The 26,538-nt window shown below is 42.5% G+C and overlaps 1 protein-coding gene across 10 annotated transcripts in view; it reads left to right on the forward strand.

The window, feature by feature from the left end:
• The window catches only part of DHX57 (DExH-box helicase 57), a 66,737-nt gene that overhangs the window by 3,557 nt on the left and 36,642 nt on the right, over window positions 1-26,538 (forward strand). Inside the window, exons 2-14 of one of the 10 annotated variants that reach the window (XM_073672575.1) lie at window positions 4,247-4,400; window positions 6,188-6,373; window positions 6,452-6,669; window positions 7,847-7,999; window positions 8,126-8,347; window positions 9,265-10,073; window positions 12,422-12,630; window positions 13,277-13,398; window positions 13,481-13,676; window positions 21,581-21,705; window positions 21,837-21,970; window positions 24,122-24,176; window positions 25,398-25,615. In XM_073672575.1, the coding sequence (XP_073528676.1) occupies window positions 6,452-6,669; window positions 7,847-7,999; window positions 8,126-8,347; window positions 9,265-10,073; window positions 12,422-12,630; window positions 13,277-13,398; window positions 13,481-13,676; window positions 21,581-21,705; window positions 21,837-21,970; window positions 24,122-24,176; window positions 25,398-25,615 (2,461 nt within the window). In that variant the 5' untranslated portion in view covers window positions 4,247-4,400; window positions 6,188-6,373. Of the gene's footprint in view, window positions 1-4,246; window positions 4,401-6,187; window positions 6,374-6,440; window positions 6,670-7,846; window positions 8,000-8,125; window positions 8,348-9,264; window positions 10,074-12,421; window positions 12,631-13,276; window positions 13,399-13,480; window positions 13,677-21,580; window positions 21,706-21,836; window positions 21,971-24,121; window positions 24,177-25,397; window positions 25,616-26,538 lie in introns of all 10 variants that reach the window. The other 9 variants (XM_073672579.1, XM_073672576.1, XM_073672574.1 and 6 more) reach the window with 9 other exon arrangements.

The following is a 26,538-nucleotide window of genomic DNA, read 5'->3' on the forward strand; positions in this document are numbered from 1 at the left end:
CCGGAAGGTAGATACCTTCCTTAAGGGTACTTGGGAGTCGGCGGCGGGGGCATTGAAGCCAGCCATAGCGGCAACTTGTACAGCGAGGTCCCTTATGGTATGGTTGGATAGGTTGGAGGACCAGATTAAAAACAATGAGTCACAGGACGCCATTCTGGCCTCTTTGCCAGTATTGAAGGGAGCGGCGGCCTTCTTATCAGACGCCTTGGCAGATTCCGCCAGACTAGCGGCAAGATCTGCAGCCCTGTCTAACGCCGGCCGTAGAGCGGTCTGGCTGAAGTGTTGCCCAGGGGACATACAGGCAAAAGGAAGACTATGCTCTCTTCCATGTGAGGGGGATTTTCTGTTTGGTACCTCTCTGGACTCAATCCTAGAGAAAGCGGGGGACCGTAAGAAAGGGTTCCCTAAGCCTTCCATCCCATCATTCAAGCAGTCCTTTCGGAGGAAGAAATTTGGCCACAGGAGGGCGTCCAGGGAACAACCTAGATGGAAGGATCGTTCCAGGAAAGGGAAAGGATTTTTGTTCGGCGGGCCCTCCCAGGATAGTCGCAAGCTGCCGAAGTGACACTCTATCCCAGGTGGGGGGGAGGGGGGCTCTCTCTCTTCCTTCCAGCCTGGGAAAAGATCTCTTCCAGCAGGTGGATCCTCAACTTAGTGAAATCAGGGCTAAAGCTAGAGTTTCGGAGGAATCCACCAAACAAGTTTATTCTGACTGCCCTAAGATCCTCTCTACCAGAACAACGGGCACTAGAGGAAGAAATATCAGTTCTCCTACAAAAGAATGTCCTGCTAGAGGTGTCTCCACAAGAAGAAAGAGGGGGGGTTTTATTCCCCCTTATTCCTTATAAAAAAAGCTGGACAAGTCATACAGAGTCATCCTCAATCTGAGAAGGCTAAATGCGTTCCTGAACATTCCGTCATTCAAGATGGAGACAATAAAATCAGCTATAACCCTTCTATTTCCCGGCTGCTACATGGCAGTATTGGACCTAAAGGACGCATACTATCATGTGCCGATCCATCGCAGTTTTCAGAGATACCTCAGGGTAGCCGTAAATATTCAGGGAATTATCAAGCACTTCCAATACAGAGCGCTTCCCTTTGGACTGGCAGTGGCGCCCCGCATATTCACAAAACTGATAGCTGAGGTTACAGCCCATCTCAGGGAGGAAGACATACTGGTCATTCCATATCTGGACGACTTCCTGATAGTGGGTAAAACATACGATCACTGTCTGGGCCAGGTCGATCAGGTATGCACCATCTTAAAAGACTTGGGATGGTGTTTAAACCTAGAAAAATCCAAATTGATCCCTCTCATACTCAGATCTTTTTGGGCCTTACGCTGGATTCGATTCGGCAAGAATGCCGCCTCCCCGACCAAAAGAGGGAGAAAATAAAGAATCTAGTTTCAGCAGCAATAGCGGACCCAGTCATGACTCTCAGAGGGGCAATGTCTCTGTTGGGATCCCTCACCTCCTGCATCCCCGCGGTACCCTGGGCCCAATATCATTCAAGAGAGTTCCAATGGGACGTACTAAGAAACGAAGTGATCCTGAGGGGACATCTAGAAAGCAGGCTAATTCTCCCCCGGACTGTGATTCAGTCTCTGTATTGGTGGTTGGAGACCAGCACGTTCCAGACAGGCGTTTCTTGGGTTCCCCAATTCACCAGGGTGATTACTACAGACGCCAGCCCCAGGGGGTGGGGGGCGCACTTGGACAACCGCCCGATACTGGGAACTTGGTCACAGGAGGAGAGTCTGGAGTCCTCCAATTTGTGGGAGTTAAGGGCGATATGGAAGCACTGATCAGCTTCTTGCCCCTACTAGGAGGTCATCACGTGAAGATTCTGTCCGACAACCAGGTTGCGGTGGCTTATGTGAACCATCAGGGGGGAACCCGTTCAAGGTCACTAATGCAGGTTGCGGGGAGAATATTTTCGCTCGTAGAGGGAAAAGTTCTCTCGTTAAGGGCCCTTCATATCAGAGGAGAGGACAACATGAAGGCAGACTTTCTAAGTCGCAGGCCATTATTACAGGGAGAATGGGCTTTAAATCTCTCGATCTTCCGCCAGCTAGTAGTCATGTGGGGGTCTCCAGAGGTCGACCTGTTTGCAACCCGTCAGAATAGCAAGGCAAAAAAGTTCTGCTCACTGAATCCCTTAGAGAACCCGCTAGTAGTAGACGCCTTCCAGTGCAGGTGAGATTTCAGTCTGGCCTATGCCTTTCCCCCAACGTGCCCAATTCCAGCGGTGTTGAGGAAAATTTGGGAGGATCAGGCTCGAGTGGTCCTCATAGCCCCCTTCTGGCCCAAGAGGCCGTGGTTTTTCTGGCTAAGAAACATGTCCATCACGAACCCCTGGATTTTTCCAGAGATTCCCGACCTTCTTGCTCAAGGGCCTATATTCCATCCTCAGGTCAAAGGATTGCACTTAGCGGCCTGGAACTTGAGAGGTCGTTGCTAGAAGGTCGGGGTTTCTCATCAAATTTAGTCACTACTCTTCTAAAGAGTAGGAAGCCAATCACTACCAAGATTTACAGTAGAGTCTGGAAGAAGTTTTTGTCTTCATCTCAGGGAGTTTTCCTGGGGTGGGGGGTTCCCATTACAGCCATTTTAGAATTTCTCCAAAAGGGGCTAGAAAAGGATCTAGCAGTGAGCACCTTAAAGGTCCAAATCTCTGCCTTGGGAGCCTTATACAGTTATAATCTGGCCGGTAACAAGTGGATTTCCAGGTTCGTGAGGGCATGCAGTAGAGCCAATCCAGTCCCTACAGTAAGGGTCCCTTCTTGGGATTTAAACTTGGTGCTAAACCCATTAACAGGTTCTCCCTTTGAGCCCCTTAGCTCAGGGTCCATAAAACTACTTACCCTAAAAACAATACTTCTGGTGGCCTTAACATCAGCACAGAGGGTTAGTGAGTTACAGGCTTTGTCGGCAGATCCACCTTTTACCCTAGTACTAGACGATAGGGTAGTTTTGAGACCAGACCCTGCTTTCCTACCTAAAGTGGTTTCTAGGTTTCATATGTCTCAGGAGATAGCCCTACCATCCTTCGGTCCTGAACCCAAAAATAGCAAGGAGGAAAGGTTTCATACCTTGGATGTCAGGAGATGCCTTATGCATTATTTAGCATCCACAAGCTCATGGAGGAAGGATAGGTCTCTTTATCTCCTTCCAGGGCTCCCGAAAGGGATTGAGGGTCTCAAAAGGCACTCTGTCAAGGTGGATCCGGGAAGCCATTGTGAAGGCCTACACTGGGTCAGGCAGAGATCCCCCTGACAATTTGAAAGCCCACTCTACTCGGGGCATGGCTGCTTCCTGGGCAGAAAGGGCGGACTTGCCCATTGAGCAAATATGTAAAGTGGCCACATGGTCATCTCCGTCCACTTTCTATAACCACTATAGACTTGACCTTTCTGCCTCCTCTGATCTCACGTTTGGGAGAAGGGTTCTGCAGGCTGTGGTCCCTCCCTCACATACTTAGTTCTCTGTAATTCTCTCGTTGTGCCGTCATGGGTGACAGAAAAACACGTATATTACTTACCGGTAATGTGTTTTTTCGGAACCCATGACGGCACCTTTTATATTCCCTCCCTGTCACTGTGGTGTACACCTTCCGGTGGGTGGGTATTGAGTGTTCACATGGGTGAAATTCGTTATAGTTATTAAAATTATGTGCTCTATCCGGAGAGTCCTCTCATGCTCTGTAATCCACTGAAGCGGGGAGAGGCGCCGCCCTTATCTTGAAGGTTTCCTGTCCTTGAAGGGCGGATCCCCTCTCTCGTTGTGCCGTCATGGGTTCCGAAAAAACACATTACCGGTAAGTAATATACGTGTTTTTTCACCCCCAAAAATGTAACTTTATTTTTCAATTGAAGTGTACAGATTATGTGTGACATTAAAGATGGAAAAAGTGTGTAATTTTATATCCACAGTATATAGTGCTGGCCTGTGTATATAACTTTATACACATCCTATATGAGGTCTCTGTGTATCCTATGAGATGTATGCAACAGAGTCTGTGTATCCTGTATGATCTATACAGCACAATATAGTAAGGAACAAAAAATATTCAGACTACTTTGATGTACTTGCACAAAATGTTTGGCTGCCCTAGATGTAAGCTTACCCTTGATTATGTTGGCAACATGTTACGAAATACGTGATTTTAACTTTCTAATGGTGCATCCAATATAAACTAATTACATGCATTAATTACATAAAGAACGTATTTGTTGTTGCAGTTCCTGAACGAGTTAATAGGAAAACAGTGGCCATCAGATTAATTGTTTGTTTGGACTTGAAAGGGTTAATAGGCCAAGACGAGGTGGAAACTGGAGAAAGTTTTTGTTAAATAAGGAAGCTCTTTGGATCCAGCGAGCACGAGACAACCGTTAGGTATGAGTTCCCGCAGTGACCTCATGTACATTTATTAATCTTATTATATTACTTTTTTCCTTTGTTTTGATTATGCCTATGTTATGAAGTCATCAATTGGGGTGTGGTATATAGTTTTAAAAGGAAGTGTTTTCCCTGATATAGACATGTTACGATTAAGACTGGAGCCATAGAAACGCGTCAACAGAATTATCGCTATCCTGTTTTTCCATTTAAGGGGGCAGACAGACGGCCATATTTCTTTTGCGAGGATCACATTGCAATCCTTGGACAGACAGTCAGCTCGCCTGAACTGAGTGTGACTGCTGCAATACATCGTGCTGTCATGCTCCGGTCAAGAGAGGTGCCAGTCCGTGCACTGCGATTCGATCCTCGCACGAGAAATACGGCCGTCTGTCTGCGCCCTAAATGAAGAACTAATAAAGTAAGGTTTTTTTTTTTCATCCCAGTGCAATTTGCCACTTTTGTCTCTAAATTTTTGCACTGTTTTCACTGAAGCTAGAGATGACACTGTGGCTTGTTCTGAATATACGACTTTATGGCATCACATTCCATCAAGACTTCTAAATCGACTTTGTTTATAATTAAAGGGGTAGTCCACTACTAGGACAATCCCTTGTTCTAAATGTTTGGCCCCAATAAAATAAAAAAGCTTATACTCTCCTCTCGTGCCTTAGCCGTTCTAGTGGTGTCAGCACTCATGGTCCTGGGACTCGCGTGAGGTTGTTATGACACGTGGTGCACGGCGCCTAATCAGCGCTGGCGTCACTCTCCCTGCCTTCATACGAACATGAAGAAGTCCGGGCTGTGGCTGATCTGACTTCCTCTTCATGTTCAATTCGTAATAAGGCAGGGCAAGTGACGCCAGCGCTGATTGGACGCCGGGCTCATGTATCATAAGAACCTCATGTAAGTCCCGGGACAGCGAGTGCTGACACCGCTGGAATGGCGCCAATACGGGAGGTGAGTATAAGCTTTTTTTATTTTATTGTGGCCAAACATTTAGATCAAGAAGGGGTTGTCCTAGTAGTGGACAACAACTTTAAGAAAAGAGAGCTTTAATATCACCTTTTACAAATGGGTTGGCAAGTGTCTGCTGGACGTTAATCTACCAGTGAAGGGTCCTGGCTTGACCCTCCCCTCTGCAATTCGTTGACATCGCTTTCGTTACGTCTTCTCCACCCACTGCTCATGCAGTATGAGGACATGGCACCTTCTCAGTACATTTTTCTCGCTGTTGGCTTCAATGACCTGACCGAAATGTGACGGTCTCCAGTTCTTCATCCGAGGCCAAGACTGTGTTCACATGCTGTAAATGTCATATAGAATCCGACGTGTATTTAGCAGTTAAATCTGAATGTATTCTACCTTACGTTGACTTCAGTGGGTAATCACGCCGTAGTTTCTGCTGTGGATTTGAATTAGTGACGTATCTCTTATTGATATGGTCTCTGCTCAGTCTGCGACATACTGATTAGCCCAATTAAAAGAGGTTAATCGAAGTGCAGATCCGTAGCACATAAAAGTGCAGCACTAAAAGGGCTAACCTGAGATTTCTGCCATGGATTCACTTGCGCTGGACTCATCAGTTCACAAAATCTGTTATGTGAACGTGCCCTAATATCACTCAAACCTTTTTATATGGAGAAAACTACTGGATTGAGCACAAGGTCCCCAAAAATGGTCATGTGTGCATAGAAAAAAATGGTTTTAGGAAGTTTGGTATAGAATGAAAATCTAGCTATCAATCATGTGATTTATTTTTTTTTGTTTGTTCCATCATGTAGAATCTTTCTGTGTTAAATAGCAACTTCCTAAAGTCCATTATTGTAATTGTAAAGATATTGGAATGAACTTTAAGCCGAGAAGGTGGCCGGGACACCTAAGTGCTGCTATACAAATCTGTCAGCAGAATACAGGCTCCATTTACAGCAGCCTATTCTCTGTGTATGAAGTAGCAGAGGAAGAATGATGTAAAATGTCTAGAGGAAGCACGGGAATCCAGATGTGGTAAGATGTTTGGGATTTTATATATGATAGTGTTTCCACAGATGGATTTTCCTATCAGGAGAAAAGGCAAACCTAACAAAGGAGGTGGCAAAGGACGTGGGTCTGCAAGAGGGGGCAAAAGAGGAGGTGGTAGTGGGCGAGGAGGAAGATTTAGAGCTGAACCCGGAGGAGGCGGAGGAGGAGGAAAGAAAAGCTCTACTAAAGCATGGGATGATGGAGATGATATCTGCTTCTTCAGGAAACCAGAGCGAGCAGCAAAGTAAGAGATTTTTATGACCCTACCTTTGCATTAATGGCATATTTCAGTAGGATCAACCCTCCTAAGCTGTCTATACAGGCATGTAGGTCATCTGGCACACAGATCTTTCCAGGTTATTTGCCTATAAGAACAATGTAGATTTCTCAGGATTCATAAAATTGCAGATATTATTTGATTTAACTTTCTATGACCTGCATTCCCATATAGAGGGCTTAGGAGGGTTGATCCTACTAAAAGATGCCCTTTAAATCAGTTTTATGATCTTTCTTTTTGAGGGCACCCCTGCTCTGCCTCCCTGGTACTTGACTGCAAGGGGGAATGCTAAGCTCCTGAAGACTGACAATTCAAGCTAGTGGCATGGTTGTACTGCTGGCTCAAACTGTGTGCTGCTAGTAGAGGCAACAGGAGCGCACAGGCTGCATTCAGCATTCCGTTTACTTGTGATTTGCAGGACTGATAAAAGGTCAGGAGCTGAGGCGGAGGGAGGTGAGCGGCTAACTGCTCTATAGAAATCAACTGGGTAGAGAGTGGCTGGTATCTTGGCTGGTATCTTAGAAGTTAACTCCTCCGCTTGGATGTAGCTAGTGGGCACATTTAGCCAGGCTCTGGTGGTCGATCTCTTATGTAACTCTCATTGCAAAAGAATGACAACAGGTGAAAAAAAGGAATTCAATTGCAAACTTGCTTTTTTTCATGCTGTCTAACTAATTAAAGCAATTTAATAACATGAGAATACCGGTTTAAAGGGTTGTCTGGGCAAAAGTAGTTAATTACCTGTATAGTTAGATTTTCTAAAAGTAATAAAATAAGTCATACTAACCTGCTGTCACTCTTCGAGACCTCGCACAGTCCGCTCCATGATCTGGGCTGGGGTCCCAGCGGTAAGACCCCCACCAATCAGCCTTTTTAGGAAAATTCAATCAATATGCATAATGTCTGCTGAGAAATCCTTTTTTATGCTTTAATTTAAATTTTGTAATGAGCAAAATTTGGAAATTGCCGTTTGCGTTTTGATGTGCCATACATACAAGTAACATCTGCAGAGTGGTTTCCAGAATAGCTCCTTTCCTTGATACTTTGAGGGCTTACAGAGATCCAAAATTTTAGCCCAAAGTTAAATATTGCACTTCTTGTGTACAGATTTCCTTCCACATCTTATGACTACTTATATGTTTAGTTTCAGTCATGGTTACAGACCAGGGCCGCGGGGCCGTGGTGGCGGCACACACAGCACTCCTCTTCAGACTTTGCACATGACTTCTGAGAACCAAGAACGGTTGAAAGCTCTTTTGCGGGATCTTCAGGAGCCAGAGTTAGACGTTGTTGCTGAGTAAGTAGATATAGCAGTAAATTAAAGTTTAGATTTATTTGAATAATACTAAATGTTACTAGATGTTAGGTGACACTTGATAGTACAAAAATGATAATAAAAGTGGAAATTTACTCTCATACACAGTAATGTGGGCTCAGACTTGGAGGAAGACTGTGAATACAGCAGCTCTCAAGATGATGAAGATGAGGACAGCAATGGTGAAAATTGTGAAGCCAATTCAGGATTTGATCTCTGGTCCTCCCCAAAAGAAGCACTAGATGTGGCTGGGAGGCTTTCTCCAGAAGCTGCTGATCAGATGTTACCTGAGGCCGTCATATCACCTTTTGCTATTGGGAAACTATCTCGGTAGGTCTGTCTGGATAGCACTCGTACCCATATTGTTCAATGAGGCTGTGCACAGGTCCGAGGAAAAAAATCTCAGCATTCACGATTTGCCTCCAAGAATCTGATGGCACTCCCTCATACAGGTCAATGAGCTCGTGAAAAAAAATAAGATCGCACTAGGATGACGTTGGAGTGTGGTCCGATTTTCACGGACTGACATAATGGGGAAGGTGGAAAAAACGTTTTTTGTTTTTTTTTTCTCCTCCACCTCTGAGAAAATCGGATCCCACTCTGATCAGAGTCTGATTAGCCTAATCAGACCATTTTTCTCAGAGGGAGAGAAAAACTGTTGTCTGCACCTACCCTTAGAATAAATCTGCAGTGCGCATGGCTGACCCGTGCTCCATTTTTTTCCCTTTGGAGCTGCGAAGCGCTGCACTTTTTCAGCAGCCCCGTAGGAAATGACTGCAGTAGCAGTTGGGCGCCGGCCCTCCTTTGCATCTTGTAAAGGAGGAGGAGGATGAAAGTTCCCAGATCTGCCGATTGGTGCAGTTTCCAGTAGTGGGTCACCCACCAATCAGAAAGTTATCACTAGGTGATAATTTTATGTTAACCAAACAATCAGTGTAATTGGATGAATGGGAACTGAACTGCATTATTCAAGAATTGCCACTAAATAGTGTGCGGAGCCATGCTCGCATTCAGCTGTAGCAAGAGCTGCTAACAGTGGTGGTGCTGCGTGTCAGACGCCCACCGGTCTGATATATACTGATCAGCTATCCTTAGGATAGGTCAGTAATAAGTCTTGCACAACTACTTTATTACTATGAAAGTATGAAAAATTCTAAATGTGCTTGTACCAGTCACTAACATATCATTCTTGCTCTTTTAATAATTACAAAAAGTGTGAATTTATTTTTATATTTGATGTCTTCTAGTTATGGTTTTGACCGAGAAAGATGTATGACTGCCTTGAGGACCCATGATGGAGATGTTGGCTCATCCCTTGAATATTTGTTGCTGCAGTGTTTTTCAGAAGCTTTTGGTATCCAGACAAAAACCCCACGGACTGCTGATGACATAAGAATGGAAGACATCTTGGCCTTGCGTCAGGAAGAAACTTTTGTCCTCGGCTCCATATGTGGGGAGAAGTTTATTGAAAGAATCCCAAATAGAGTATGGACTGTGGGACTTGAGCTGGGTTATTTAACAGACAGGCTTCAAAAACCCCGAAATAAGGACCGTGCGAGAGATTTTGTGAATCCAACACCTAATAATATCTGCAGGTTTTTCTTGAAAGGAGAAAATTGCCAGTTTGGGTCAAAATGTAGATTTAGGCATGAATCTCCAAAGCAAAATGTAAAGGATGAATCTCACCTAAGTGCTAATGACAGTAGTTACCTGTATGAACTTGAAATTCGTTTCACAAAGGATAACAAATATCCTTATCAAGCGCCACTGATAGCGTTTCATTCACTTAATGAGAACCTGCCAATGGGTTGCCGCTTGCACATGGCGGAGTACCTGTATGAAAAAGCATTGACAATTGCCGAAACTGGGGAACCAGTTGTCTATTCCCTTGTCAGCTGCTTAGAGGATGAAGAAGATATTATACAATTACTCGCCAATACACATCATCGATATAGTATCCCACCACCGATCATACGGCCAACATCTGAAACCAAGAAACCCCCGATAATTGTTAATAAACCCGTTAACTCTGACAGATCAACTCGTGCTCCAGAAGGTATGGAAATGCTAATAGCCTTTAAGCGGCCATGTGCCCATAAACTGATTTCATTTAAGGTGTCAGATGTTTAGGTATTCAGTTTGGGCATGAAATCCTGCTAGCAATTTATATGCACATGTAGCTCTTTCAAAAACAAATCCAGCTATATCTTAACATGGTCAGTCTGTTCTTGCATTTCTGAGAAATCAAAGTTTGCATTGATATGCAAATGAGTCTGAAGAGCTATGGTAGATCTGAAGTTTCTATCACTCCGACTCTAATCCCCACCCAGTGCCAACTCCTCCTCCTTGACTGATCGCTTCTAATTTGTGTGACTTCAGGCAATGGAGCAGTCAGTCAAGTAGGAGGAGGCCTTGCTGGGCAGGGAATAGAGCTGGAGTGACAGAGGCTTCAGATCTACAATAGCTATTTAGCCTCTTTTGCATATCAGTAGCCATGTAAAGATATGGCTGGACTTGTCTTTGAGTTGGCTACATGCACATATAATTAGTTTGGTGAGCAGGGTGAAATCCTGCTGACCGGTTCCCTTTAAGAAGATGAGATGGCTTATACCAAGAAGTGCATATAAATGAGATAATTTTTGGTTTTTGCTCTTTTACTTTTTTCCTCTTTTTCTTCAAAGAGTCAGAGTTGTTTTTATTTTCCATCTATATAGACGTATTAGAGCTTGTTTTTTGCAGGAAGAGTCATAGTTTTGAATGACTTTATTCATTTTACCATATAATGTACTAAAACATAGGGGAAAAATGTTCCAAATGCAGTGAAATGGTAAAAAAAGCTATTCTGCCATATGTTTTTGGATTATGTATTTACCCTGTTCAGGCTAAAGTAAAAATGACATGGCAACATGATCAGCTTAGTGTAAGTACAGTGATGCCAAATTTGTATAGTTGGTTGCCATTTTTTTGAGACATGTAACATTAATTTTTTTCATTGGTATCACATGCCATGCGATGTTCTGAATTCTATTTATTGCATTTTTTATGCGTAGGTGTGTTGTCATAAAAATCTACATTTCTGCCATTTTGTTAATTTTTTGTTTTAAGGCATTTACCATAAAGGTTATGCAAACTGTCTGTTCAGTCAGGAAGGACACTTGTGCCACCTATAGGAAGTAGCAATCCTAAAGTCAATATTGACACTTTAACGAGCCTTGTCACATGACTTTGGGATAAAAGCCAGAACCAGAACCTCAATTTGCAGAAACTGTGTTTCGGGGTACTGCCCCTCGTCAGTGCAAAGTGTGAGATCTGGTTTGGCTGGGTGGAGCATTGCGGCTTAAATCTCCTCACCTTGACATGCTTAACATTCACAAAGGAGAAACCTTACCCATTGAATACCATAAAGGTTAAATAGTTTTCTAATTTGATAAATCGGACTTTTGTTGCTATGGCGATACCAAATATATTTAATTATTTTTTTTTTTGGTGTTCTATTTGTGTATTGTGAAATTTTGTAATGTATTGTGTGCTAAAGATTGTGGCAATTGTGGCCTGCCGTAAGCCCCTCGCTGTCATTGCAAGCAATTGAAGCTCGCTCTGGTCGCTGCTGTTAGAGACGGATGCCGACTGTATAATGCAGTTGGTACCTGCTGTATATAATCGGGGCTCAGCTTCGGAGCCGGCCCTACACATGCGCATCCAACAACCGGAGGATGTCGGGAAGTGGTTAAACGGATAGTCTAACAAACATGTCTTATCACATACCTATAGTATAGGAGATACGTTCATTATTGATGAGTATCCGACCAATTTGACCCCAATCAATTCAGACAAAGGCATCTGTGTAAATGGATTGTAGTGTGAATGTGACTTCTGATCCTTTCATTGTGGGAGTAATCATGAAAAATGTACGCTACCACCCCAATATACTCATAGAAATAAATGTTTTGGCGGCCATGTGTCACACTACCTTTCTTTTCACATGGGACACTGAAACCCAGTTCTCAGGCGGACCCCCTTCAACCATGCGTTTACCACCTATTCTGTGGATTGGTAATAAATACTATTCATAGGGCAAGTCTGTCATCAGAATGTCATATGCTAATAAAATATGTATTTATTGATTTGGATGCCCACAAAATCTGATGGCAATTAAAGATTTTGGAACGAGTAAAATGAAACTAAATGTTTAGTAAAAAGTTAGAGAAGTTTTTCAACTCCATTTAAACAAAAGCACTTGTGACATTAAAAAGTCACATCCAGAAAAAAATCAATAATTTTTGAAATCCATAATTTTGTTTAGTAACAGCCTTGCAATTTATTAATGAGAATGAAGAAGGCCCCTATTGTATTTTCACGTGATCTTCTTACCATATACCAGTATGTTTGTCTCGTCTTTTCTAGCAAAAAGAGAGTTGAATATCGTGAGAGATGAGCTTAGTAAGCTTACCCAGACCGAAGATGATGAACTAGATGACTTGGAGTCGGAGACTGTGGTGGTAGAAAATGAAAGTTATGTCAATCTCAAGAAGAAACAGGACAAAAAATACTGCAACCCCAAAGGTTTACTTGCAGAGAATGCCAAGATCTGTAAACACTTCAAGACAAAGCGGGTAAAGAGCCATATAAATTTTATAGACAAATGACTGGTTCTGTAGTGTATAGACAAAGTGCAGACAACACCTGTCAGATTGGGGCTGCAGTGGTAATCATCTGATCGCTACAAACCGGCTCTCAAAACTCCTAGAAAGCAGCTGATTTTACCTGGGGTTAGCCGCTAATGGGGCATATGGACGGGGTTGCACCTTTTTCTTGAGCTGATATTTGTCATGCCTTCATCAGTTATAGTGAATTAAGAATTTTGAGGAGATTTGCCCTTCTGTTCTATGTATGTGGCAAAGTCATAAGGAACAAGACTTTGTGCCGCAGCACATGTCACCTCTACATGACGGTATTATAGACCCCCAGGCACCCTGTGTGTTGCTGTGGTGCACCCATACACCTACAATATTGTTACAATGTGCAAGAGTGTGCCCTGATATATTTTTGAAATATATGAATTTGTAAAGGAAAAGCGGTGTATGTAACTTCTTACAAAATCCAAGCTTCTCAGGTGCTCAGTATGGGCCCATAGCATGCGCCAGGTGCTGTATTATTTATACTGAAAAGGGAAAAATCTTTAGACATGCTTTAGCTCTGACTTTTAGGGTGTTTGTGTTACTAATTAACATAATTCAAATTTGTGACATTTCTTATCAGGCTACTAAAAGTTACCAATCTATGCTGCAAGAGAGGATGAAGCTGCCAGCATGGGAGCAACAAGATGCCATACTGAAAAGCCTGACAAAGCATCAGGTTCTGGTTGTATGTGGGATGACTGGGTAAGCCATGCCTAGAGTTCCTAAAGAAACCGCCATGTCTTTATTAATCCAAAGTTTAATGCTTATTACTATTTCTTTTTAGATGCGGTAAGACCACCCAGATTCCACAGTTTATACTAGATGCTTCATTGCAAGGATCTGCCAACCTAGTTTCCAACATTGTGTGTACACAGCCGCGGAGGATATCTGCCATTTCTGTAGCTGAACGTGTTGCTCAAGAGCGAGCTGAGAGAGTTGGCCTCTCTGTGGGCTATCAGATTAGGCTGGAGAGTGTTAAGGTCAGTGGTGTGCCAAGTCTGTAGGTTTTACTGTTTGCACACTGCATTTTTGGCTTCTGATAAACATGCATGCCATATTTAATAGAAGCCTGTGACTGATGGTGTTTGTGAATCATAGGATTCAATAAAAAAAAAAACCCTATAAAGGAGTGGTTCTGCAGGTGGTGACCAGACTATTTCTCTGCTCTCGTCCTTTTTGGCTGTTATTTTGGTCACTTTTGCATTTTGTCATTGCTCTCACCCCTAGAGGTACAGTAGCATGAGACTGTGTCTACTGTACAACCCACAGAAGTTGCTCAGGTAGTGCAGCTCATCCAGGATGGGACATTAATGTGAGCTGTGGCAAGAAGGGTAGCTGTGTCTGTCAGCACAGTGTCCAGAGCATGGAGCAGATACCAGGAAATAGGCCAGTACACCAGGAGACGTGGAGAGGGCGGTAGGAGGGCAACAACCCAGTAACACGACTGCTACATCCTCCTTTGTGCAAGGAGGATCAGTACCAGAGCCCCGCAAAATGACCTGCATCAGACCACTAACATCCATGTGACTGCTCAAACTGTCAGAAACAGACTCCATGAGGGTGGTATGGAGGCCCTCCGTCCACAAGTGATTACAGCCCAACACCGTGCAAGGCGATTGGCATTTGCCAGAGAACACCAAGATTGGAAGATTTGACATTGGCACCCTGAGCTCTTCACGGATGACAGCAGGTTCTCACTGAGCACATGTAACAGAGTATGGAGATGCCGTAGAGAATGTCCTGCTGTCTGCAACATCCTCCAGCATAACCGGTTTGGCAGTGGGTCAGGAATGGTGTGGGAAGACATTTCTTTGGAGGGCCGCACAGCCCTCCATGTGCAAGCCCAGGGGTACCCGGACTGCCATTAGGTACCGGAATGAGATCCTCAGACCCATTGTGAGACCATATGCTGGTGCGGTTGGCCCTGGGTTCCTTCTGATGCATAACAATGCTAGGCCTCATGTGGCTGAAGTGTGTCAGCAGTTCCTGCATGATGAAGCCTGTAATTTGATTTTCCATTTTGATTTTGAGTAGCATTCTAAATCCAGACCTCTATGGGATATTAACTTTGATTTACATTGATCATGGTTATGTTTTATTCTCAATATTTGGTATCTTAGTGTTCCTTTTTCATTTTTTTGAGCAGTATATGTATGTGTATATGTTTATTTGTTTGTGTGTGTATATATATATATATATATTTTATATATATATATATATATATATATATATATATATATATAATATATTTATATTGTGTGTGTGTGTGTGGATAGATAGAGATATAGATATATATCTATACACATATAATATAGATATATATCTATACACATATAATATAGATATATATCTATACACATATAATATAGATATATACACACAAACACACACATCCACACTATTAAGTCCACTTTAACTTTTTCACTCTGTTTCATTGCTGCCATTTGGTAAATTCTAAAAAGTTACATTTTTTTTCTCATTAAATTACTCTGCACCCCATCTTGACTGAAAAAAAACAGAAATGTAGACATTTTTGCAAATTTATTAAAGAAAAACAAATATCACATGGTCATAAGTATTCAGACCCTTTGCCCAGTATTGAGTAGAAGCACCATTTTGAGCTAGTACAGCCATGAGTCTTATTGGGAATGATGCAGCAAGTTTTTCACACCTGGATTTGGGGATCCTCTGCCATTCTTCCTTGCAGATCCTCTCCAGTTCCGTCAGGTTGGATGGTGAATGTTGGTGGACAGCCATTTTCAGGTCTCTCCAGAGTTGCTCAATTGGGTTTAGGTCAGGGCTCTGGCTGGGCCAGTCAAGAATGGTCACAGAGTTGTTCTGAAGCCACTCCTTTGTTATTTTAGCTGTGTGCTTAGGGTCATTGTCTTGTTGGAAGGTGAACCTTCGGCCAAGTCTGAGGTCCAGAGCACTCTGGAAGAGGTTTTCATCCAGGATATCTCTGTACTTGGCCGCATTCTTGTTTCCTTCAATTGCAACCAGTCGTCCTGTTCCTGCAGCTGAAAAACACCCCCATACCATGATGCTGCCACCACCATGTTTTACTGTTGGGATTGTATTGGGCTGGTAATGAGCAGTGCCTGGTTTTCTCCACACATACCGCTTACAATTGTCACCAAAAAGTTCTATCTTCGTCTCATCAGACCAGAGAATCTTATTTCTCATAGTCTGGGAGTCCTTCATGTGTTTTTGAGCAAACTCTATGCAGGCTTTCATATGTCTTGCACTGAGGAGAGGCTTCTGGCGGGCCAGTCTGCCATAAAGGCCCGACTGGTGGAGGCTGCAGTGATAGTTGACTTTGTGGAACTTTCTCCCATCTTCCTACTGCATCTCTGGAGCTCAGCCACAGTGATCTTGGGGTTCTTCTTTACCTCTCTCACCAAGGCTCTTCTCCCACGATTTCTCAGTTTGGCTGGACGGACAGATCTAGGAAGACTTCTGGTGGTCCCAAACTTCTTCCATTTAAGGATTATGGAGGCCACTGTGCTCTTAGGAACCTTGAGTAATGCAGATATTCTTTTATAACTTTGGCCAGATCTGTGCTCTGAGCTCCTTGGGCAGTTCCTTTGAGCTCTTGATTCTCATTTGGTCTGACATGCACTGTGAGCTGTGAGGTCTTATATAGACAGGTGTGTGCCTTTCCAAATCAAGTCCTATCAGCTTAATTAAACACAGCTGGACTCCAATGAAGGAGTAGAACCGTCTCAAGGTGGATCACAAGGAAATGGACAGCATGTGACTTAAATATGAGTGTTTTGAGCAAAGGGTCAGAAAAAAAAATAAACTTTAAAAAAAATATATATTTTTGTTTTTCTTTACTTGTTCCATGCGGTAAAGAGATAGAAACTGGAACACCAAAATGGAGGTTGGGTGAACAAGGGTCTGTGGATGCAGCTTTCTTGGCACATACAGTAAACATATACTTGCCGCAGGTCAAGTATATGCCATAAGTGCCAATGATTGTGTAAAGTTGCTCACAAGTTTAGGTAAATGCCTTATGCAATTACAAACAGATATAAATGTTTTTTGTTTTTTTTTATCTGTGAGTATTTTTCTGTACATCTGCCTAGACTGGACTACTAAATGACATGAAATCTGTATTTTCGGTCCCTTCATTGGGGGACACAGAAACCATGGGTTAAGTCTGCTTCCACCTGGAGGCTGACATTAACCATATATCTTAATGAAAAGTTGCCTCCTCAGTTTAGTTTAGTCGTTTGGATGTAGACATGGGTCTAGTTAGCAGACCTGTCTTAGCCTTTGTTAGGTTAGAAACTTTTTTTTTTTCAGAAGATGCAGTCTGTGGCGAATGTATTCTTGGATGGGTAACAGAGTGGCATCAGTCCGCTGTTTCACCACACGGAGCGACAGAGTGCAGCCCGTACTGTTCAGACTGTATCCTCTCTAGTCAGTATGGCAGGACCATATGCCTTGACTCAATCAGTGATCAGATATCGGGGGCTGTTAGTCCTTTGCCCAGGGTCGCCCTCTTTGGCCGTGCACTTTTTTGGCATTTTACTCTGGTTCCCATCACTCCACCTCACTCCTCTGCTATCTCTAAAGATCAGAGAGGCAGATCCCGCTTCTTCCACATAGTCAGGTACTTTGGAAGGGTTAAACATATAGCTAAATCTTTCTATGATCACGAGGAGTTTGTGGTGGTAATGTATAAGCGATATGAGCATCTGGACAGACTGTTTTACAGACGTATGTGTATGGAGATTTTGCATCCCTTGCCAGCAGAGCTAGTTGTGACATGGTCCTCCATTCCAGTGGTTGACACTCCGGAGTTTCATTTGTCTAAAGCTACCAACCTTCCTCTTGCAGAGGTAGTGGCGCTGAAAAACCCTATGGTCAGACGTACTTAGCCCATGTCCAAGTCAGCGTTTGAAGCTGCAGGCTCTGCCTTATAACCATCTTTTGATGCCACTTCAAATTGTGAGGCTAATAAAGCCTGGGCTATACACTTGCAGTAGGGCAGAATAGGTGGAGATAGATGACCAGATTGCTCAGGCTGTCAAGTTTCTGTGGTCGGCATCTTTGGACTTAGGACTAGAGGCAATAGAGAGACCAATCTGTGAGAGGTTACCCCACTTGGGTATTTCTTCTAGTGGGTGATTGTCTCCTTCTCTTCCAGGATGCATGGCTGGGGGCAGTCAATGATGTTTGTGACAGAAGTCATCTCCTCCATCTACAGGGTCTAAGTCACTACGCTCCCACAAGATCGTTTTTTCAAATCTCGTCACCACATGACCATCACCATAAGATCCAGTTTTGGCCAGGCCATATCGTCTTTGTCGGGCAGGAGTTATTACACCGGTCCTGCCTCTGTAACGGTTCAAGGGTTTCTACTCTAATCTGTTGATCATACTCAAGAAGAATGGCTCAGTGTGGCCCATCCTGGACCTAAAGCTACTAAACTAGAAGGTCCAACTGCGCCACTTCATTGTCTTCACTCCATAATCACCTTCATGGAGCCCCTGGCGTTTTTGCCCTCAAGGGACATTCAGAATGCTTACCTTCACATTCCTGGCACACCAGAGGTTTTTCCTCTTCACAGTCAACCAGGATCATTTTCAATTTGTGGCACTTCCCTTCAGCTACAGCACTCAGACCAGAGGAATTGTGGTGATTCCTCACCTGGATGACGTTCTCATCAAGATTCCTTACTCTGAGAACTTGAAGAGTCTACAGATCATCTTGGGCATATTGTCCTGCTCCAGGTGGATTCTCAACAGGGTGAAGTCCTCTCTTGTCCCTTCGCAGTATCTGTTTTTTGGGAATGTTATTTCACACGACGTCCAGGAAAGAATCTTTCTCCCAGAGGAGATGGGATCTGCTCTTCAGTTCGGCATCCGGGCTTTAAGGCGACCAGTGAAGAGGTCCCTCTAGTGATGAGTGAGCATGATCGGGTGCTTACCGAGTATCTTCGGTGTGCTCATATATTATGTTCGAGTCTCTGTGTCTGCATGTTTTACAGCTGTAAGACAGCCTCATCACATGCAGTGATTTGCCTGTTTGTTGGGGAATTCCCACATTTGTTCAGGCTGTCTTACAGCTGTAAATCATGCAGACGCAGGGAGTCAAACATAATATACGAGCACGCTGAAGCTACTCTGTAAGCACCCGGTCATGCTTGGTGAAAGGGTTAAACGAGCACGCTCGCTCATCACTGGTCCCCTCTGTCTCTGCATGAGCATCCTAGACAAGATGTTGGCGGCTTACAAGGTAGTTCCTTTTAGCTCCGTTTCATTTCAGATTCCTGCACAATGCCCTTCCGTCTTGTTGGGACAGGTTAGTCTTCTCTCTGGATCGGCCTGTCCACCTACGATTCCACATCCGTCAATCTCTCGGATAGTGGTTAACATTGCCCTGTTATATCAGGGTCGCTCCGCCCTATTCATTGACAGATTCTGACAACAGACATCAGTCTCCTCAGGGAGCAGTCGTTTTTTCAGTTCTCTGTACGGGGTTCATATAAGAGACTGGAGAGCCTTCTCCCAATCAACTTACAGGAGCGAAGAACGATCCGCCAGTTACTACTTCAATGCCATCACCTGCTTTTGGGTCTACCCATCCAGCACTCATCTGACTGCTTACCGTGGTGGCATATATCAACAATCAGTGTGGAACACTGAGACGATGGCCATGGCAGAGGTTGCAAAGATTTTGGATTGGGCGGAAAACAGAGTGCCATTGATCTCAGGAATCCACATACCCAGAGTGGACAATTGGGCCTCGGATTTTGTAAGCCACAAGGGGTTATCCTTAGGAGAGTGATCGCTTCATCCGGAAGTCTTCAGCCAGATCTGTATTTTTGGGGCACTCCAGATCTCGATCTAACCGCATCCAGACCAAACCACAAGGGCTGAGATTTGTGGCCAGGACTCGAGATCCGCTGGAGGTCGCAGTCAAGGCGTTGGCATTCTCTTGGTCAGTTTGCCTTCCCGTAACTGTTTCCATCTCTGCTTCCTCTACCAAGGCTGCTCAAAAAGATCAGGGCAAGGGGGATTCCCTTCATCCTAGTCGCACTGGACTGGCAGATGTAGGTTGGGCTCTCCCGGACCTTCCCGATCTTCTTTCCCAAGGTCCACTCTGCCATCAAAATTTACGGTCGCTCAATTTAACGGCATGGCTGTGTGAAGTTGCGATACTGAGAGCCCTTTTTGTTGCGTATCTACCATCACACTTGGAAGAACTATTTTCGTTGGTGTGAAATCTGCAACATTGCCCCATTGTCCTTTTCCTTGCTGGTTCTTCCCTCTGGAGTCTGGACTGGTGCTAAGCTCCCTCAGGGGCAAAGTTTCCTCCTTGGCCATTCAATTTCTGAAAGATCTGGCTTCTTAGCCTCAGGTCAAGATTTTTCTCTAGGGCTCACGTGAGGCCACTGTACCTCCTTAATCCTTGGGATATCAACCTTGTTTTGGCCTCGCTTTTTTATATTGCATCAAAAACCTGTATTTTTAAACCACTATGTTTGGCAAGCTTAATGTAGAAAAATTTTAAAGTTCTTTTAAAAAAAAAAAATTTTAATCAACTGCATTGACTAAAAGATTTTGTATGGGCATTTGGGTACTTGAGAAAGTATAAATACATATAGTACAAAAAGAATCAATCACTTTTTTACATCATAAAAATTATGTAAGCCCAAAACGTCATAAGCACAGCAAGACACAACACAAAATTAGGAATTGAGGAAAAGACTTGGGAGTGATGGGGTGGTTGTGGGGGACACCTGAACATACCTAATGAACCTCTGTGGGTTTACTTTTTTGACACACTTTCTCAGTATTTGGTAAATACTTAGTAAGCCTATGGCTGCCTTTATGATTTAGATCTGATTTATCTTCTGTTTATTATTTGTTGTGGTTTTTTTTTTGTGATCTACTTCACACCAGACTTCCCACTTTCTTAACGCTATGTATATTTATTTGCTGGTTCACATCTGTTTTTGAGACGTGCATATGGATACCCATCTATAAATATGCTGATAATATTGCAGGTTTACGAGGTACCTACTCAGATTGATCACTCAAGATGTAGCAACAACACCGGAAGTCAATAGGACAATAGGACTATGGGCAAATCACCAATGAAGTCATTAGACAAAGTCTTCAAATGAAGAAACATTTCACTGGTGATGAAGACACGGCTTATACATAGTTTGGTCTTTTCTGTGGTAACATACAGATGCTAAACCTGGACGATAAAGAAAAGACAGAAGAAATGATGCCTTTTAAATGTGGTGCTGGAGAAGGATGTTATTAATATGGCAAGAAGAACAAGCAAATCAATTTTGGAACAAATCAAGCCAGACACTCGAAGCAAGGATCACCAGGCTACGACTTGCCTACATGGACACATCATACGAAGAGAGCAATCATTAGAGAAGAACATCATGGTCAGATGAATTGAATTAACAAGACAGTGGAAGACCAGCCATCTGATGGCTTGATACTATCAAACTAACGGTGAGGAAGACCATGGTGCACCTATCTAGGCTTGCACAAAATCGATCTTCCTACAGATCGTTGATCCATGAAGTCGCCATGGCTCGAGATCAAACCGAAGGCCGTTTTAAAATAAATAAATAAAAAATGGTTTGTTCAGAGGTGCTATTTCCAGGTGTCACCCCCAGTGTTTTTCCTTGATTCCTCCTTTTGTGTTGTTTTGCCATTCGCAAGGTATTTTTGCCTTCCATATTTATTATAATATAAAGTGATTTGATACGCTTAATGCTTTGCTTTGCCCTGTGGTCATACGAATAATGTTATTTATGGGCTATTGATATATGTATTGTGGCTATAGGTATAAACTTGGGAAAGTAGTAAAAGACCCTTACAACTCCGTTTTCTTCTGTTTGCAGTCTTCTGCCACCAGACTTCTGTATTGTACAGCGGGAGTTCTGTTGAGGCGGCTTGAAGGTGACATCGCTTTGCATGGTGTCACTCATGTGATTGTGGATGAAGTCCATGAGAGGACAGAAGAAAGGTAGGGTCACAGACTAGTCCCCTCACCAGGGATAACCGATTCCCTGCGTCATTATTAAGAAGCTTTACATTTTGCTTTTTTCCCCTTATACAACAGTGACCTTGCCTATCTTTTCATTTTCTTTTATCCAGTGACTTTCTTCTTTTGGTTTTGAAAGATGTCATGATCAAGAGACCAGACCTAAAAGTTTTGCTCATGAGCGCCACAGTAAATGCAGAGCTCTTTTCTCAGTACTTCTCTGGATGCCCAGTTATTCATATACCCGGTAAGGAAAAAAGTTATTCTAATGCCAGTTTAGTCATAATTTACAAGCCTAAACTAACCATAATGCACATGATCTTAAAAACAAGAGCAAATCTTTATTGTGTACTAGTGAATTATCTGGTCTAGTTTGTATAACTGAAGCCTACAAAATTGGAGTATTATCCCAAATCAAGTATAAGTCCATATTAATGTATAAAAGACACTTTATTTCATATATAAAATTAAAATCGTGTAACAAAGCTAAAAAAATAGATCACTCGGGGTAGGAATACACACAGATGCAGGGCAGCGATTGTAGGTGGGTCCTGAGGGGATAGCTGACTGACCCTATTCAACACTTACATATGATATATCCATAACACACGTAAACAGTATATACATGGTAGTAGGCAGTGTATGGAAGCTAAAGAGTCTCCCTAAAGTAGGGGCCTCCACACAGAGAGCAACAATCAAAGAAAGCCATCAAAGCGGGTCGAACAGTCAGAGTAACGATAACAGGTCGAATCAGAGAGCTCACCTATAAGGTACTGGGGTAACCACCAAGCCGCTCTGCAGCCCCGACGCGCATTTCGCGTGGCTTTTGTATAACTGTTGTAAAAAAAAAAAAATATTTTCTACTGATATGAAGTCCTCATATCCAAGTTATATGCAGAAATTATACCTTTCTCTAGTGGTATTCCAAAGAGATTTCATTTAAGTTTTGTATAAAAATGTAGAGAGCTGTAGGTCCTAGAGAGCTTTGACCTGATGTAAAATCTTACAATTTATCTGATTTACCTATGTGCCATATTTAGGGCAGATTGATCCAGACAATAGACTTTAAATTAATGAGTCACAAAAGCCGATATTTTGGGATTTAAAGAGTCCTCAAGTTTCTAGAACCATCCTCATTGATTTCCAACTTTCAAAACCTTCATACTCTACGGTCACCCCAACGTTGGTCCAGCTGCTGCCATATTTGGCCTTATTATTGGACCTACTATGTGACACCGTAACAGTAATCCTCTTAGTACCCTACATAATTAAAAATGCCCACCACTGTGCCCTTTACATAGTAAAACACTCCCTTAGTATCCTCCTAGATGGTGAAATTGCCCCCTAGAAAATATCATTGCCCCTGTAGCAAATAATATTGCCGAGGCTTCCCCCCCCAGAAATTATTAATGCCTGCTGCGTGCCCCTTTCGCAGTTACAATACCCTGATTGTCCCTATAATGTAATAATGTCTCTTAAAAACCCATTGATTACTGCCCCTAAAACATTATTTTTTGAGTTTCCCCTTGGCAATTAATAATGCCCCAGGAGAAGTATTAATAAGTTGCGTTCCCCACATATAGTAATAATCTCCTCTGATCCTCCTCCCATATATTTATAGTAATGCCCCCTGATTTCTCCCCCACACATAATTATACTGGCCTTGATTCTGCGCCTTCAGCTGAAGTCTGCTCAGTTCAGTGGAGGCTCCTGCCAAGAAAGGGCGTTTTTCTCCCACTTGGTATATGCCTTGTTTATAATGTTATGGTCAAATGATAAATGTTATTACATCTATATTTAATTGAAATAATAAAAAAATTAGTGATAGGTGCGCTTTAAAGCAACCTGTTGACTACAGAATGGAGTGGTGTGATAGCGAGACCACCCCTCCCTGCTTTAGCGCAGACTTTAGATGTACCTTCTTGCTATGCAAATGATACACGGAAGCGACTGCCACTGAAAATAAGCTCAGGATGACCGCCCCCTCTGCCTTTTTTCCCCCTGGTAGTTACAGTACTGGTTTTGAGGCATAAGTGACTTAGAAACCCCTCTATCTAACCCGGAAAATGCTACATGATGCAATCAATAATAATGAAAGATAGAAAAAAACAACCCCTAAAGAAGAAAAAAATCTTATCACAACTCCACCCGCTGGAAAGAAGTGAAGTTTCTATAGCCTCATGAGAAAAAGATACTGGTTGATGATCATGTGAAGGTGGCATTGTATGCTTTATATATAATACTATTTCAGTGCCCTGTGTATCATCCCACTGGCCTCCATTGAGGTTGGTGTTTATTTCTTTGGTACTGTTGAAATCAAATTACCTTAAGTATAAACTTGCTAATCTGACTGTATGAACTATATGTAAAGTGACTGAATGAATGTCTTATATTCTAGGTCGTACTTTCCCGGTGGACCAATATTTCCTGGAAGATGCCATTGCCAAAACAAGGTGAATTATGAAGCTTAAAGGGATATGCTGGGTACAAGAAATTACCGCCAATCCACCAGAGAGGATTGACCCCTAGCAGTCATCAGAATGTGGAATCTGATTAGAGCAGCAGAGTATGTAGTGCCTGTGCGCAGAGTATGTAGTGCCTCGATTGCTGCTGTATTAATTCTCTATGGTACTATCAAAGATAGCCGAATACAGCGCTTGACTCTCTAGCAGTCCACCCATAGAGAATGAGTTTTCAACACTGTTAAAGATACTGCTTCATTTTTAGACTGGACACTGGATCACAAGATCACGTCTTATTACATCTTTCCTGGACTTCAAGAAATGAGAATTTAATTACTTTTTATAAACCTCCCTCCTTTTTGTAATTTTTCTACTCACACAAAATATGCCTTATAAACCTACAAGAGAAGGACGACATACACCATTGTTCAAGTGTAAACAATATAGTTTTACTAATAATCACAAACTTGAATAAACAATATTAAAAAGCCCAAGTGGTCATATAGATGCCTATAAGCAGGAGGTGGTCTTTATCGCAACATAAGAATCAAATGTGTGGTATATGCCAAATATATGGGACTGTAAAATAAATAGTGGATCAATTAGCAACAAAGAAGGGCCAGATGCTCAAAATATAAGCACATACAATGCCCCCATAAAAGTGGCCAGCTTAAAATATCGTGAGTACAATACAGTAAAAGTGCTAACTGGTAGAGGAAAAAGTGCCTAATGCATGAATGTCTAATCATACATTTTCTATTACATTCTAAAGAGGCTCCAATTCAAATATATAAGGTTAGGAGAGTAAGAAGAGTATATGTAAATACATAGTTGTACATAAACTACACCATACTACCTCATCTATCTGACAGACTTGTTTCGCCATCGCTTCATCTAGAGGTGGGTAGCTACACCTGGTAAGATGCTTCCTTTTTGAACTGGGTGCTGGATGACAAGATTACATCTTATTTGGGTTTGGCAAAAGGGAATGGGAAGCTATTTTACAGCGTTCAAGAAGTCATAAATACACACTTTACCTTTTGTGTTTTGCTACTCACCAAATATGCATATGGATAATTATGCTGTAATGGAAAAGTGCAGCTTTCTTTTCTGTGTAAATTGATCCTCCATAAAACTATATATTCAGCACAAGGCAATTGTATTATTGATAATCTTATGCAAGCAATATATTCCCCTTTAACCTCCTGACAGGTATGTGCTGGAAGAGGGCAGCCCCTATCATCGATCCTCTAAGCACTCCCACGCACAGGATTCTTCTAAAGGAAAGAAGGGGAAGAGTTATGGAGACCTCCTTGAAGAACTGGAGCAAGATATTAACTCGAGCTTGAGGTTGCAGGACACCAGGACAGTGAAGGATAGCATGTCAGATCAGCAGCTGAGCTTCAAGGAGCTGTCAGTCCGTTACACTGGTAATATACTTTAATGCAATAATATCTGTAGGGCAGTGTAGAATACAAATAGGCAATCTGCTCCTAACTAGCTCTTGTCTAATGAGCATTTTTTTTGTAACCATCTTTAGTAGTATCTCACAAATACCTGTATGTCTGGAGTGTGGTCTCTTATGGAGAGCAACTCGTCTCTGCAGTGCTCAACTCTTTACAGTCTTCAACATGGTCCACTTTTGTAGAAGAAGTCGCACTCTCCGAAGTGCATCCAAATCTTTTATTTATGATCCACATGGATAAAAGCCTGCGGATTGTCTTACACAGGATAGAATCTGAGCTCAGTGTGTGACAAACCACTGGCTTTTATCTGTGATCATTCCACAACAGCAAACAGAATTTTGGTGTGCACAAAAAGAGCAAGATAATTCCAGGATCCCAATATATAAATTCATTGTGAGGCCACATCTTGAATATAGGATTCAGTTTTGGGCTCTTGCATTTTATAAAGAATATTGCAAAGCTACAGTCAGTTCAAAGGTGGGAACTAGAATATATATTACAAGGGATGGGAGGCCTCTCCTATGTTGTGAGGTTAGGAAAGTTGGGCTTTCTTGGCTAAGAAAAAAGAAGTCTCAGAAATTATCTTGTTTATCTGAATATATATATGTGTGGTCAGTACAAAGGACTCATTTCTTCCAAGGATTTTACAAAGGGACATTCATTACGTGTTGAGGAAAGGCGATTTTTGGCATCTAAATAGGAAAGGCTTCTTTACAGTTAGAGCAGTCAGATTGTGGAATGCCCTACTGCATTGTGGGTTATAAATAATCTAGTGATAGAGAATATATATAGTAACATTCTCAGGAAAGATTTAACTTGATGGATTTGTCTTGTTTTTTTTTTTTTTCAACCTTTGTAACTAAAGTGCATTTTTATGGTAACATTCA

Source organism: Phyllobates terribilis, unplaced genomic scaffold (assembly GCF_046119375.1).
Source record: "Phyllobates terribilis strain yellow unplaced genomic scaffold, ASM4611937v1 Scaffold_3__8_contigs__length_932513732, whole genome shotgun sequence".
NCBI classification, from domain to species: domain Eukaryota; kingdom Metazoa; phylum Chordata; class Amphibia; order Anura; family Dendrobatidae; genus Phyllobates; species Phyllobates terribilis.